At 50.1% G+C, this 15,009-nt stretch overlaps 1 protein-coding gene across 1 annotated transcript in view; it reads left to right on the top strand.

Annotated features, from left to right (window-relative positions):
• The window catches only part of ITGA9 (integrin subunit alpha 9), a 323,579-nt gene that overhangs the window by 55,263 nt on the left and 253,307 nt on the right, over positions 1 to 15,009 (top strand). The window contains exons 10-14 of the mRNA XM_036921609.2: positions 245 to 350; positions 1,485 to 1,579; positions 5,401 to 5,491; positions 7,794 to 7,839; positions 13,752 to 13,906. Of these exons, the coding sequence (XP_036777504.2) occupies positions 245 to 350; positions 1,485 to 1,579; positions 5,401 to 5,491; positions 7,794 to 7,839; positions 13,752 to 13,906 (493 nt within the window). The remainder of the gene's footprint in view (positions 1 to 244; positions 351 to 1,484; positions 1,580 to 5,400; positions 5,492 to 7,793; positions 7,840 to 13,751; positions 13,907 to 15,009) is intronic.

Below are 15,009 nucleotides of genomic sequence, written 5' to 3'. Positions count from 1 at the left end.
GGAGCAGTGGAGACATCGGCCAGCAGGGAGCCTCCTTTCCTCTAAAGGCATCCCAGGATGTCGGGGCCCTCAGCCCACAGGTGGAAGGGACTGGAGAGAGAAGTTCAGGTGCCTGGGATCCTGCCCAGGTGCTTCCCACTGATGGGTGTGCTCCGCTGACGTTGCCATCTCTGGTGTTTCTTTATTGTTTTTGGGGTTCTGGTTTTGTTTTGTTTTCCATTTTTTCCCCCATCCTGTTTCCCAGGGAGCCCTCGAGGAGCAGCTGGCCTTGGCCGGGGATGGCGCCTACAACGCCCACTTTGGGGAGAGCATCGCCAGCCTGGGCGACCTTGACGACGATGGGTTCCCAGGTCAGTGAGCTGTACCTGCCTTTCTCACTCTGTACTCACACGATGTGCAGCTGGACCCCTGCCCACCTGGAAGGCCCCTTGATGTGCCCTGGGAGAGAGGACACCAGTAGAGAAGACGTCTTCTGTGTGGCCTGTCAGGGCTGAGCTCGGAGCCCACTGCAGCTACACTTCCGTGGGGCACCTTGTCCTCAGCTCTGGGGTCTTTGCTGTGTGTTTTGGGGCGAGTGAACTTGGGATGGGTCCACTGGGGCTTCCTGGAGCAGAGCGGTTTGCACCAGCTTCCCCAGCCACCACCCCTTCTTGCCTCTGAGCCTCCCATGCTCCACATTCTGTGCTGTGAGTGGGGAAAGAATTAGACGTTCTCCTGGCTGACAGCGATGGTGGCTGGATGACTTTTGGATGTATAGGTGTAGGAGGGTGGGGCTATGTGCGCCTGGTGTCTGGCCCTGTTTGCCCAGTGGTGTCCTTCAGCACTGGTCTGCTGGGCACCTCCTCCATCACTGCACATGCAGTAGACAGGTATGACCATGGGAGCTGCATCGCTCGCGGGGATGGCCAAGGTGGCAGATGGGCTGGGGCAGCGCTTGCTTCAGTGCAGGAATCCACATGGCCCTCAGCCCAGGCCTCACTTCTGCAGGCACTGCCTTTCTTAGGAGCCCAGGGAGAAAAGGAAGGAAAGTCTGGGCTTTGTTCCTGGGGTTGTCAGGTCGTGAGAACGACACTGACCTCTGTGTGCAGTGAGCGCCTCGTTGTGCCATCTCTCGCTCCCAGGCACAGGGTCGGCTTTCTCGCTTATGCATTAACCGCCATCTGTGGAATTATGCTCCGACTGACATCCCGGCCGGTGGTTTACTAGATGGATCAGTGATTTTTCCTGGGAGGATGAGGAGAAACTTCTCTAGAACTAAACTCTTCTCAGCTTCCATGATATTCTTTCTACTTTTTCCTTTCCTTTTTTTTTTTTCTTAAAGAGTGTGTGCCCCGTTTAATGCTTGAGCAATCAACAACCAAGAAATTTCTGGTCTGGAGGGTCTCAGACAAGATGGCAACCACCCTTCTATTAGGAATTAGGAAAACCACCCTTCTGTTCCCCCATGTGGCAGTTCTAACCCACATCTGTTTTCCCTCCCTCAGATGTGGCCGTCGGCGCGCCCAAGGAGGATGACTTCTCGGGGGCGGTCTATATCTACCATGGTGACGCCGGGGGGATAGTCCCTCAATACTCAATGGTAATTGGTGTGAAGTGACCTGGTTACTGTTGGTTCATACATTCATTCAATAAACACTGGAGCCTTTCAGAGGAAAACACAGCATCATTCCTGCCTTCAGCCTTCCCACCATCCAGTGAAAGACAGGAACCATCAATATTGCTTACCAAATGCAAAACATACTGTAGACCCCCAAGTTGGGATGTGTTTTGCCCGCAGAAGATTAATGTCCAAATTCTCACCCAGAGTTAAAAGTGTTATTTGAGGAGAGGCTTCCACTTTCGTGTTTTGATTTTTCCTTTGTTACACATCTGTGCAACACCAGAGGACTGTGCTGTACAATATAATCTAGGGAGACAGTGGTCCACAGTGGAGGGGCTGGAAAGCTACCACAGGGCTGTTGTTGTGATTGGCTTCATATCAGGAGCCCATCGAAGCTCTGGCCTTGTGCCCTGGGCTTGGGAACGTGGAAGTGGTGAGTTCTGTTTTTCGCCGTATCAGCTTGGTGTTCAGTCTTGCTGATGGTGTCAAGCCCAGCCCACGTGGAAAAAGGAAGTCACTCTCAACAGAAGCACTGTCAGGATATTTGTGGTGTCTGTGTCTAGGGTGGCACAGACCTGTGTCTTTCTCCCAGTGCATCAGGGACAGCAAGGGGCTGAGTACGACGGGAGGGATTTCCAATCGGCAGATATTGACCGAGCGTTTATGTGTTTTCTGCTTCCTATTCATGCTCATATTTCTCATCACAGAGAAGCTGCTCCATATATTGATTGCTAAGGAACACTATGCTAAGAACACTTCTCACTGAGTGTTCTTATATGTTCTGTAAAATGAAATCATCGTGAAGCATCAAAACCTGTCCATGTACTAAAGTCTCTAAAGGAGACTTTAGAAGTTGATCTTAAGAAGTATACATAAGTGTAAGTTCAATTTGTACCTTCATAATTGTTCTTGCAGCATCTGCTCGTTAGCTGGTTGAGGGGGAGCTGTGTTGCCAGTAGAGCGTCGGGCTCTCTGCACAGCTCAGGTGCTCCTAGAAGAGGCAGGTAGGGCTCAGGGCTGGTGAGGGGAGGGACCACTTCTTAATGCGCGCTTCACCCTCTTCTGGCTTTTAGTCCTCGTCCTAGCCATGAGAGATGTGTATTATTATGATCCACCTTTTACTAGGGAGCCTAGAGAAGTTGTTTAACTTGGCCAAGGTCACCAGTGAGCAAGTGGAAATATGAAATGGAAACTTTGCCAGTCTGACTCCCAAGCCTTTCATTTTAACCACTGCCCTCAACTCCATTGGAAGAAGGAACGCTCAGGGAAGGTAAGCTGGAAAACTTAGGAATGTGGAAACTTGTTTTGCTATGAGGCATACGGTACTCCAAGGGGCATTTATCTACACGGACCATCCTTTTTTCATTAGAAATGAATAATGGGGGAAATAAGCCCTCTTCGGCAATTCAGCCGGTGTGGTAGGAGGAGGAGGGCTTCAGGCATGGTGTGGGGGCCACATCTGTGTCATAAAGGGCTGGGGACCCTGCTAACAATGTGACAAGCTGAAAGTCATCCAGGGAGACCTGTACTCAGCAGCCGTCGGGGTCACTCTCCATGCATCCTCCTGGAAGCTTGTTCCTGGACCTCGGAAGCTAATCACACAGAGGCAACCTGGGAGAGCCTCTGCTTCCCCTCCCAGCAGCCCTCCAGTGTTTGGTCTTGTTGCTGGGTGGGATCCCTGCAGAGAGCTGAAGTCTACATTTTGTGGTCAGCATGGATGCCTTCAGGAGGAAGCAGGGGTCAGCAGCTGGACCCATCCCGCCTTTGTCAGCACACAGGCCGGCTCATGAGCTTTGACAAAGAGAAGTGGTTTGGGCTCTTAAAAAAAAAAAAGCAACCATGACTGTTTCCGAGCTGCTAGTGTGTATATGATAAGGTCACTGATTTAGAAGGAAAAACTCCGTTACTGACTGACTCTTTGGGGCCCACGTCCGGACAGAGCAGGCATTGTGTGGTGAGCTAGAGGAAGGAATCAGGAACAACTCCAGGCAAGGGAATTGCTTTTCTTTGGCCCCAGTTGGTATTATTTCTGCTGGATAAAGTGAGACCAGGGCCTCAAGTTCTTGCACATTATTCTTTAACTCATTCCTCTTTCCCGAGTTCACCATGGAAGTGTGGATCTTAAGGTCTTTGTGTGCCCTTCTCAGTTTGGAGCCCCTGGGCATGCTGCGGCATCCCCTGTGGTCTTTCTCCTCCTGATCTTTATGTAAGGACACTGCAAATAAGCCTGGTCAAGTGGAGGTTTTCCAAGGCTCCTGGTTTTCATTTAGGGTTATTAGCACCAAGCAGATGTATCTTCCTGGCTTTATGGTGTAATGGCCTGTGGATAACTGTGGAATAACCAAAGCCTGTCCTTGCCATCCCCGAATGGACCACCCCTTCTCTCATCCCCCCTGTCCCAGCCGCAGCATCCCGTAGAAGTGCAAACCTGGGCAGGCTGCTGCCGGCATTGCTGAGCCTCAGAGCCAAGATAGTGGCTCAAATTGTGACTTTTGGGAAATGTGCACGCCTATTGGTTCAGACACAACAATGTAGAACATGGGGCTCCACCTGTGAGCCAGAAGCATTTCCTCAGTGTTCCTACCGTGTTCTGACCTGTGCTGTGGTGCTTGCATGTTCCCTGCTGGACAGCTCAGCTGAGGGGGGCAGTGGACAGTTATTTGCATGGATGGGCTGCTGGGGTGTGGGATGTCCCTGGCGTGTCTTATCTGTAGATCCTGTGGAAACTCCCCCTCCGCACACTCGTGACTTGCGTGACTCAGGAGGAGGAAGGATGAAGGGGGGAGGGGAGTCCAGAGCAAGGCCTGGACACCTGTAAAGCTGGGTCTGTCATGGGTCTTGCTGCGTGGCGGGAAAGCAGAGCATTTCTCTGTGGGGAGGGGAGCCCCCAGTGTATGGACCATGTTGTTCAAGGGAAGAAGCAGCAGGTCAGGGCACCGAAGATGGGTCTTTCCTAATACAGGGAGTTCAACATCTTTGTGAGGAACTGTGCCACACGAGCATCACTCTAGGGCAGATGTGGGCTCTGCAGCAAATGGTTATAGTGTGTGTAAACAAACGTGTGTTGAGCTTAGTGATGAATAAAAGGACAGATGCTAGCATGCCCCTGGATATATGCTGTGAACTCCTCCTGGTTGGCTGAGAGCTTTTAGGGAGGAGGGCAGCTTCCATTGATTTTTTTTAAAAATTATTTTGCTTCCTGAAGTGTACAGAAGATTCAGGACCATAGAGTTTTAGATTTACTAGGTGGAACTATTTCATCCTGCTGGGGTGCTCAGGAGCTTGTCAATCTTTGACTGGCTTGATTGACAGGCGGTTTCCACATGGCCATCTCTTCCCTCTAGATATGCTGATTTCCTGCCCATGTAGGGAAGACCATGTGTGCCTCCTAGAAGAGGAGCGTTGCACATTTAGCCCATTAGATACAGGGAAAATACGGGGCTCTTAGAGTTTCAGCCAGCTGTACCTGTGTGAGACAAGATAGAGCCTCCACTAGACATGGAAGTTACACTTCATCCTTTTCGAACTTCATTCAGCATGTCAGAACCTCCACATGCTAGTCAGGGGTGGGTTTTTCATTAGCACTGAACTTAGAAACGATTTTGAATGTTGACATTTTGGCCAAGGCAAATGATAATGAGGGACTGTGTGGTCTTTACCTGCTGAAGACCCTGACAGTGTATTTGAATTTGAACAACTTGGAGACCAAGTGTTGTGGGGAAGCTGGGCTTTAACAATCATGGGTCCTTTTCTGTTACTACTGCTTTCCGGTGACTCAATTTCCCTATTATCTGTTTCAGAAACTGTCGGGGCGGAAGATAAGTCCAGTTCTCCGGATGTTTGGTCAGTCGATATCTGGAGGCATTGATATGGATGGAAATGGCTATCCTGGTAAGCTGTTTTCTTTAAAGACATATGAGATAAATGAAGATAAATCCATGAGGTAAAATAATTTCCAGTCTGGTGAGCAGTGGTTACATCCGTTTGAGGACGAGGAAAGTTCACGCAGCAGAAGGGGATATTTTGCCTGGTATTTGTTTTTAAAGTGAAAGGGCTGAAGTTTATTTTGGGATTTTAAAATGACCCGTCTATTCAGAAGGGATTAAGCACAAAGAGGGTGGACTTAAGCAGTGATTTTGGGGGCAGCAAGTATTTCTAATGAAGGAAAAAAGCACTGTCCACATTAAAAATGATCGATATTGAAACCCCATGTTTTCTTTGATGTTTAACCATATTCAGAGGCTTCTGACTCTTGAGAGGCAAATAGGAGCCAGGCAACACCCTTCCCACTCCCAACCTGCACAAGAAAATGGAAAGACTTGGAGCAAAAAGAAAACTAACAAAACAGACCTCCATATTCAAGGCCACCTGGCTGGTCCTCAGGGTTAATCAATGCCTTGCAGAGGCTGAATGAAAGTGTAGACTTTTAAACCTGAATCCCAAGTTGATAACCCAGTTAGCTAAAATGGATTGGGTGGTGGGATAGTGGTTCTTTTGCTGTTTGAAGGGGAGGAAATGGGGGGTGAGGTATTGAAATGGAATAGAATTTGTGTAACTCCAAAGTCATCATGGAATCAGAAAGAATTTCCCTGAAACTATAGGTCATCTTGCTATCTTGAGAAAATTATTCTTTTCACTTAAAATGCCCCAGAAGGATCTGTGAAAATGAATCCAATCCTGTAGAAGGGCACCAAATTTGGTAGCTTCTTACAGAGAGGAATTTTGATCGTTCCCTGTAACTTTACAGAGCCAGGAGGAGTGGGAATAGAAAAGGGCTGGTGTGAAGCTTTTTTGTCCAGATTTTGACCCTCTCTGGGACTTCTGAAATTTGAGAAAGCTGTTCCCTTTGTTTGGGGCAACTCGTGGCCATCCCTAAATAACACCATATATCGACTTAGCACTTTTATATGCAAAATGCTCCCACATGCAATGTGCATCTTATAGTTACCCCAGTAGGTAGGTAGAGATGGGGATGCCCCCCACTTCGCAGACAGAGATACTGAGCCTCAGAGAACATGGGACTCACCAGAGACCACAGTGTGGTAGGTGGGGATTGGGCGGCTGCTCCATCAGCATGTGTTCATACCTCATGACAGATCTGAATTTATCTTGCATTTTCCACAAAAGAAATGACACATTCATCAGGTTCTTTATTTTCAAATACCCAATACATTCAAAAAGACTATTGGAAAACAACAAAATTAACAAGCATCCTAGTGCAGAAATTTTTGCTGTTTGTCTTTCCTTAAGGAGGGATCACAGTATAGACATAGGGATTCAGACTCTGTTGCATTCAGATGCTTGGTTCTGTGAAGAATTAAACGGACCCCAGGGCTACGGGGTTTCTATTAGAGGTGAAGAAAGGCAGAGAGCTCCCAGATGGGTGAACAATTCCTAAGTTAAAGTTATTTAGGAATAAACATTACCAGCTAACCCCTGTGTCTGGGTTTGTAGTTTTGAATATCTGATTTAACACATTTAATACATATTTAAACTTAAAAATGTACTTTACAAATATTTACTTTTTTCTGATTTAAATATTATGCAATGTTATCAGCTTTTGAAAGACTCTGGAGATAATTATCCCCACTTTACAGATGAGGACACAGAAACAGACTGAGGTCATGAAGAGTGAGGGGTGGAGCAGAGATGAGTCACATGTTCTGCAGAACCTAGAGCTTTTTCAAAGAGTCATTTAATTCCTGCAATCTCTCTTTGATTCACTCATGTCCAAAAGATATTTAAAAAATTACAAAAGATCTAAGAATTCTAAAAAATGTAAAAATTTAAAATATTCTAAAAAAATCCCATTAAAAAGATAAGAAGAAATACATGTAATTAATTTTAATAATACTTTATTTGGTCTAATACATCATTTCAACATAACATAAAAATTATTAATGAGATGGTTAACTTTTTTTGTACTGGGTCTTTGAAGTCAGTCTGTATCGTACACTCCCAGCACATCTCAGTTCAGACCAGCCACATTTCAAGGTCTTCAGCAGCCACATCTGGAGACTGGCTGCCACATGGGACAGTGGCTTATAAAATCATGATATAGCCCAGAGTATGGCTGCTAGGGGCCCCGATCCATCTCAGGGCTGGGCCACCATCGCCGTGGAGCACCTTGCAGCGGGGCCGGGGGCCGGGGCTGCAGTCTATTTCTGAATACGCTGTAAACTTCGTTTTTCAGATGTCACTGTTGGAGCCTTCATGTCTGACAGTGTGGTCCTTTTAAGGTGAGATGATTCCCTCTTGCTTCTTAGATGATGCTCTTCATGGAAAAGGGATGGGATTTGGTGATGGGGTCCCCAGGGGGTTGCTCACCATTCATCAGCAATTCCCTCTGTCTAGTTCTTTGCTGGCAGGAGGTGCTTGGTAAGTGGGAATGCTACCTTTATTTCCTCATTCTGATTGTCCTCTGTCCCAGAGTGTTCAGCTGGTGGGCCTCGAAAACCTACAAGTGTGAGATGATAGCACCCCTGGGGCTTCTACACAGAGTTTAGGGTGGCTGAAGCCCTAGGAGTTTTTGCCTTTTTCCATTAACAGCCCCTCCCATTAATGTGCTGCACGCACGTTTCCTATGGTGACCTGACACTGCGCGGGCCGGGAAGCACTGTCCTGTCGCGCCTGTCCATCTCCTCCTCACCCTGCACCCGCAGCCCCCCCACCACACCCCCCCGGTTGGCAGCACTTCATTCCCTGGTGGTGGCAGCGGAGAGAGATGTGAGCCCAGGCCCAGGGAATCCAGGCAGTCCGGGTGTGGGCTGCCATCCCACCCGCGAGCCGCCTCCAAGTATTTCTGTCTGTGTGAGTCAGAGGAGGCGGAATGACACTTTGGAGTGGGAGCCAGCTCTCAGGCTTTGTTAGTAACCTGATGGCAGGACTTTCTAAACTAGGCTAGTGGGATCTCAGAGCTGGAAGAAATCCCAGAGGCCATGTGGTTCCACACCCGAGATTCTTCTCATTCAGCACTGCCTTTCTCTGCTCAGTAAATGTTAGTAATTCCTACAGATCAGGTTGAATTGCCTCCCTGAAGTCCTGCTTCTCGAACCCGTGTCTTTCCCACAGCAGCCTTTCAGTATTTGAAGGTGGCAGTTGGTCCCCAGACAGTGGCTTCATGGACAAAGCCCACCTGGCCTTTTTATTCCCATTTTCTCTTTCACTCATTCCTCTGCGCTGGTAATTTCTGTCTTAGGTAAAACAATTTTTTGAGCATACAGATTGCGGTTAGCCTTGTGTCACCAGAGCTCCACCAGGTGCCTTCTGGTGTCATTTTCAGTCTTCCCACTGCCCTGGGCAGCTTGCTTGGGCTTGTCAGGATTCCTCTAGAACAAAACATGGTCCTTGGCTCTCGTGTTGAAAACAGGCCCTATTAAGATGGGGAGCATCTGGTGTACATTCTGTCTGTTCTGCTTTATCATCATTCTTGTGTTTTGTAAACTTTCAGCTGTGAGCGTCAACCCAGAGGGGCTTTTCCTTTGCTGTCTTTGGTGGTAAGGGTCAGCCTTCTCTTTGGGTGGACCGCACGTGGGTGTACATGCAGTGAGGCAGTTACACGGGGATGGGAGACCTGGTCCCAAGCCTGGGTGGCGGTCAGCTCCGATGTGATGAGGTCAGATCTTATGCGGACAAAGGTAAAGTCCACGAAGGAGAGAGCCAGGCAGCTTCATTGAGAGTAGAGGCTTTAGGAGGGGGCCTGGTGGGCACTGGCCTGGCCAAGGCGGTCAGAAGGCCACAATAGTCGCCGGAGGCGTGCGCAGGGCAATGAGCTCATGATCATCTGTTCCCTCACTTCGCAGTTAATGTGAATTGACCTGTCAGGAAGTAACCATGTGCCAGGTCCTGGGGAAACCTTGAAGGACATTAATACAGACAAACACACCACTGGTGTCACGTGCACCTGCCACACGTTGCCCCTGGGGAGCACTTGTGTAGTGGCTTTCCTGGTGTTGCATTTTGTATTGCGGTGCGATTTGCACACAGCAGGATCTGCCAGTTTAAGAAAACTTGATGAGCTTTCACCAGCATAAACACCGGTTGGGCTACAGCTGCATCAAGATAAAGGACATTCCTGTCACCGTGGGTATTATCCCTCCTTCTTCCTAGTTACACCCCCTCTTCTGGTTTCCATCACCATAGGTCACTGCTGGTGGTTGTAGAATTTTGCGGGAATGGAATTTTACAGTATGCACTCTCGTTTCTGGCTTCTTACACTCAATCTAATGTGTCTGGGATTCGTCCATGCTGTTGTTCCATTTTTTCCCCTTACTGAGTGGTGTTCACTGACTGAACATACTAGAGTTTGTTGGTAGAACATGTGTTAACTCAGTGTTTTTAACAACTCCATGACATAGATATGATTATTCCCATCTTATGGATGAGGAAACCAAGTGACATAGAAGTTTTGTTTGTTAAAAAAGGAGATCTTGTGGATTGTGTTAAGTGCCCTGAGGATGATAAAGCAAGGGTATGTGGCTAAGCTGAGCAGAGAAAGCCCTGCTGTGAGGCCTGAGGTCAGTGGTGTCCTTGGCCCTGGTAGGTCCAGAGAAGTGAGGGGCAGGAGTGAGATGGCTATGGGTGGGGCAGAGAAGAACAAGCAAGAAAACAGTAAATTTTGACTTGTTTCTAGAAGCTTGGCTATGAAGGAGCAAATGAGATTGGCAGGTGGTTCAAACATGAGGCCAAGAACACCTCTGAGATCCTCCCTGCTCCCCCTGAGTCCGTTACTCTCCTAGACGTATGAGAGACGGTCACCTTCAGCTTCATCCTTGTCCGTAGGAACCTTGCCCTGACCTCTTTCCTGCCCTGGGGCCTGGCGGGAGGAGGACTGCTGGAGACTGGGGTGTGAGGGAGGGCCGGTGGGATGTGGTGAGTAGACCATGGGCTCGGGGGCCTTGTCTTAGAGCCAGGCTCCAAGATTGGAATGGGCTCAGGGCAAGGTTCAGGTTGGAGTGTGGATGAGATGAAGCAGAGTGTGACCACCTCAGGGCTCTCCCAGGAGCATGGGGAACTCAGGGTGGCCCAGCATGTCCAGGGCCAGATGTTTGGTCATCTGTGGCATCCAGTGAGAAGGTGCTGGATGTGACTGACAGTGGGAACAAAGTCTGCAGTCTTCAGTGAGAAGCTAGCGGGCTTCCCAGCCATGCCCTGGCAGACTGGCAAGTTGGACAGAGTTGGAGCTCCCTCAGGGTTTGCGGGGATCCAAAAGGGGATGAGGGCCATGGGTGTGCATGCACAAAAACACACTGTGCTCTTTAAATGCCCTAGGGAGAGTCCAGAGGTGTGTGGGTTAGGAATGCTTTGGGCTGCAGTTTACAGAAAGTCTTCCTGGGAGTGGTTTTAAACTGTAGACATTAGCGCCCTGCAGTAGATGGCTTGGAGCTGGGTTAGTAGTCGAGCACCCTCACCAGGGGTGCAGGCTGTTTGTTGTCTGCCCACCTGTCTCTGCCCTGCAAGGAGCACTGACTTCCAGAAGGTCCAGGAATCGGAGCGACACCACACCAGAGGACATCCTGCTGGGTGCATTATTCACCCAGGAGTGAAATGCAGCTCTCCTTCAACTTACAGAGGGTTACATCCTGATAAACTCATCATAAATGGAAATTTTGTCAAGTCGAAAATTTATTTAATACAGCTATAAGCATCCTAGCTCAGCCCAGCCCACATAAACTGTGCTCAAAACACTTACATTAGCCCACAGTTGGGCAAAATCATCTGCCACAAGTTTATTTTATAATAAAGTGTTGAGTATGTCATGTAATTTGAATACTGCACTGAAAGTGAAACACAGAATGGGTGCATGGGGACAGCATTGTCACCAGTGTCCCAGTTGTCACCATGGTGATTGGCCACTCACCTCTACTGCCCAGCTTCTGAGAGGATCATACGTCTATTTGCTAGCCTTGGAAAAAGAGCAACTTAAAAAAAAGCAGATGTATGCTAGTCTCACACCATCATAAAGTCAAAAACACCTGTTGAGCCATGGTAAGGTGGGTCTGTCTGCACCGGGTTTTGGACGGTCAGAGCCACCAGAAGGAATGCCAGCCGCCAGCTTCTGTCTTCAAAGCTTGGTGGTGCTGTCCTTGGATGCCCCCCGCTCTTCTTCTAGAGGCTGGCACATCTGCAGGCGGCTGTGACAGGCAGTTTCCTGTCCCCGGGAGTGGGAGCAGTTTGTTCCCTCAGGTTAGTTCAGGAGGGCAGGTCCTGCGAGAGCATGATAGGCTACTGGGCCAGGCTGTGGACATGCAGGGGAAGTGATCAGAGAGGTTTATGAAAGATTTCTGGCTTTTTCCCGTCCAAACACAATACCTGGAGTTGAGATATAACGATTTGCAGGAATGATCTGACTGGCATTGGAGGGGCTGTGCTGTGAAGGTCCCCATCTCTCATTTGGGAGGGTTTGTGGGCAGCTATCATCAAGGCCCTTTTGCTGGGCTGCCCACTTGTTTCCTGGCCACCTTACCACTTTCTGCAAAGCTCTGCCATAAGCGGGAGACACAGGCAGCCTCCTGTGAGGTGGCCCAGGTGTGGAGGGGCCGGGCCTCACCTCTGTGCCATGACCAGGCAGGAGGGTGGGGGCTCCAGGGGACCAGCTCAGCCTGGTGCCTCTGCTCTGTGGGACTTTGGGCACTCCGGTGGTTCTCACCCCTTGGCACCCATTTAACAAGGGTCTGTGAACACCTGCTATCCTGGGGACATCAGGATGAACTCGCCAAGGTCCCAGCCCTTGGGGGGCTGCAGGCTGGTGCGGTGGGTGTGGAAATAGACCTTAATCAGTAGGTGAGGTGAATTGTGCATGCAGTGCTGGGACCGCAGAGAGGGAGGACATCCAGCTGCCAGGGGTATAGGGCAGGCTTCCAGGAGCAGGGGGCCTGAGCCCCTGCTGAAGGGCTGATGGGCTTCACGGAGTGCCCACGGGTGTCCTCACAGCCACACTGAGCAGCAGCACACTGCTGATCTTCTAAGTTATTTATAGCATCTTCTAAGGGTGGACCCAGAGCAACCTGGAAACTAGGACACTGGATTTCGTTCAGGGTCGCCTTTGTCTGACCTGTTAGCCCTGCAGCCAGATTGGCTCTGGGAGCCACACAGTTCCCTCATGCTGTCACAGCTGTTCCTGTCCTGACCCACGTCCCGTGGGAGTGGTGGCGGTGCTGAAAGCCCCTTACCCTATGGGGCCGCCCATCTCCTCGCTTCCTTTTTCTTGGAGGTTCTCCTTCGTGCTTTCTCCTGGGAGCGGGTTGTCTGCCTCATCACTCTGGTGCTCTCTGCAGGATCGGTGTACACAGTGAGGTCGTTGCTCCCGAGCACCAATGCCCCATGATCCTAGTCTGTCCCCCCAAGGTGTGAAGGCCAGGGCCCCTCAGAGGTAAAGCTCTCTTTGTGAGGCCCGGGGTCAGAAGGTTTAGCCACAGCTTGGGTGGGCTGCCGGTGAGCACGTTTGCCACGGGAGCATGATGGTTGGCCTACCCCCAGCCTCTGCTGGCTGCTGGGGACCTGCGGAACTACAGCCGTGGTGTCCATCAGGGCAGGTGGTGATCACAGTGGGAACGTTTACTGGGTTTCACTTGGTCCTGAGTTGAAGGTGGATCCCTTCAACTCGAAGCACTTTGCTGTTACCAGCTGAGACTCCATTAATCAAGCTCTTTTAGAAAAATACAGAATGGGGTATGCGGGGTGGGTTCACCCTGGGTGGGACTGGAACTTTGCAGTTCATGCTGACAAGAGCAGTAAATGCTTTGGGGACACCCCTGGTTGTGCATCTGCTTCTTGAGTCATGGCGCCTGCTGTAGGAAGTCCTCTTGAATGTATTAATATTGCCCTAATAAAATGGAAATTGGAATTTAATCAGTGAAATTTTAAATAATCCCCCAACATCTGGTGGTTCATTTATGGCTTCAACCAGATGTATTTTATTAACAGCTAGCTTGCCTTTATTACTGGGAAGCTAACCGTTAGTTTCTTAGGAAATAAGCCACTTCTAAGACCAGGAAAAGGCCTTTACAGGGCACCCTGGCCCTTCGCCCCCAGGTTATTCCACACCTTAATTAAATACCGGGCCTCGGGTTTGTCCTGTGGGTTTAGTTTCTGTTTGGTGCTGAGAGTTGCTCCTCAGCATGACCAAGTCACCTTCTTCTCTGGCCTGCAGGGCAAGACCCGTCATCACGGTGGACGTCTCCATCTCCCTGCCAGCCTCCATCAACATCACGGCTCCCCAGTGTCATGACGGACAGCAGCCTGTGAACTGCCTGAACGTCACCGCCTGCTTTAGTTTCCATGGCCAGCATGTTCCGGGAGAAATTGGTAATGAGCTGTGGAGCCTGGGCTCAGGAGGGTGTTATGGCTGGAGTGCTGGTGGGTGGTGGGCAGCCGAGGGATGTCCTGCAGTCTCTATCACTCTGCGTCTTGGCTGCCTCTTGGGCCACGGCCCCAGGCCAGACATCCTCCCCTCTGAGCCTGTTTCTCTTCATTTCCTGCTTACCACTGTACCGCAGTCTAACACAGCCTCCAGCTCTAGAACAAGTATTTGGCCCCTAGCATTGTTTCCCCAAATGTACGTGGACCAGGCTGAAACCTCACTGGGCCATGGGTGGGACAGGCCTGTGGGACCCGTGGAGATGTAGGGACAGGAGCCTGGCCCTTATGGAGTGTTCGGTGCAACTAGAAAGAAGGGCTGCGACGTTTGGAGCCGCCTGGCCAGTGTCTGCATTAGGGTGGACATGGAGAAGAGTATGCTGTCCGTCCAGGCTGCCCCCTATCCTCCACCCACCACATGGTTCATTGATGAAATCAAACGTCCCTTTACAGTCTAAGGGGGTGCTGTCACACCCTTTTAAAGGTTCAGGCTTAACCAGGGTGATAACTGGAGAATTTTGGTATCAATAGGGCAGTGCAGAAAATCACCCATCCTGGCATTTTTCTGTCTTTTCTGCTGGCATTCATGGCAATGAGCCAGAAAGCTGCCCCAAATGTGCAGACAGTGGAATGGAGGGAGTTTGGGGGAGGGGAAAATGGGCAGCCATGGTGGAACTGTTGGGAATCAGGTGTAGGTGAAAGATAGCTTGGGGGCCCAGCGAGGGTGGAGGGGGAGTGGGGGAGGTGGAGTCCAGAGGCTCAGCATGGACACAGCACTGTGGCTCTGTGGTCAGAGAGATGAGGGCCGTGTCCTCCAGGCAACAGAGGGGCACAGACGTCCTCTGCAGCCACAGGCTCAGCGTCATTGCCCAGCACTCTGCAGTGGGAGCTGGCTGTGGGCTGGGATGCTTGTTGGGAGCTTGCTCACTCCTGGCACTGGCAGCTGCAGGGCCACTGTGGTGGTGGTTTTGGCCCCGGAATGCCTGGTGAACATGTATCTGCCTTGGGCAGGCCTGCTGGGCACCTCTTCATGCCTGCATTTCCATGTTTGT

This window comes from Manis pentadactyla, chromosome 14 (assembly GCF_030020395.1).
Source record: "Manis pentadactyla isolate mManPen7 chromosome 14, mManPen7.hap1, whole genome shotgun sequence".
NCBI lineage: Eukaryota > Metazoa > Chordata > Mammalia > Pholidota > Manidae > Manis > Manis pentadactyla.
Note: the sequence above shows the minus strand (reverse complement) of the source record. Positions and strands in the feature narration are given on the sequence as shown.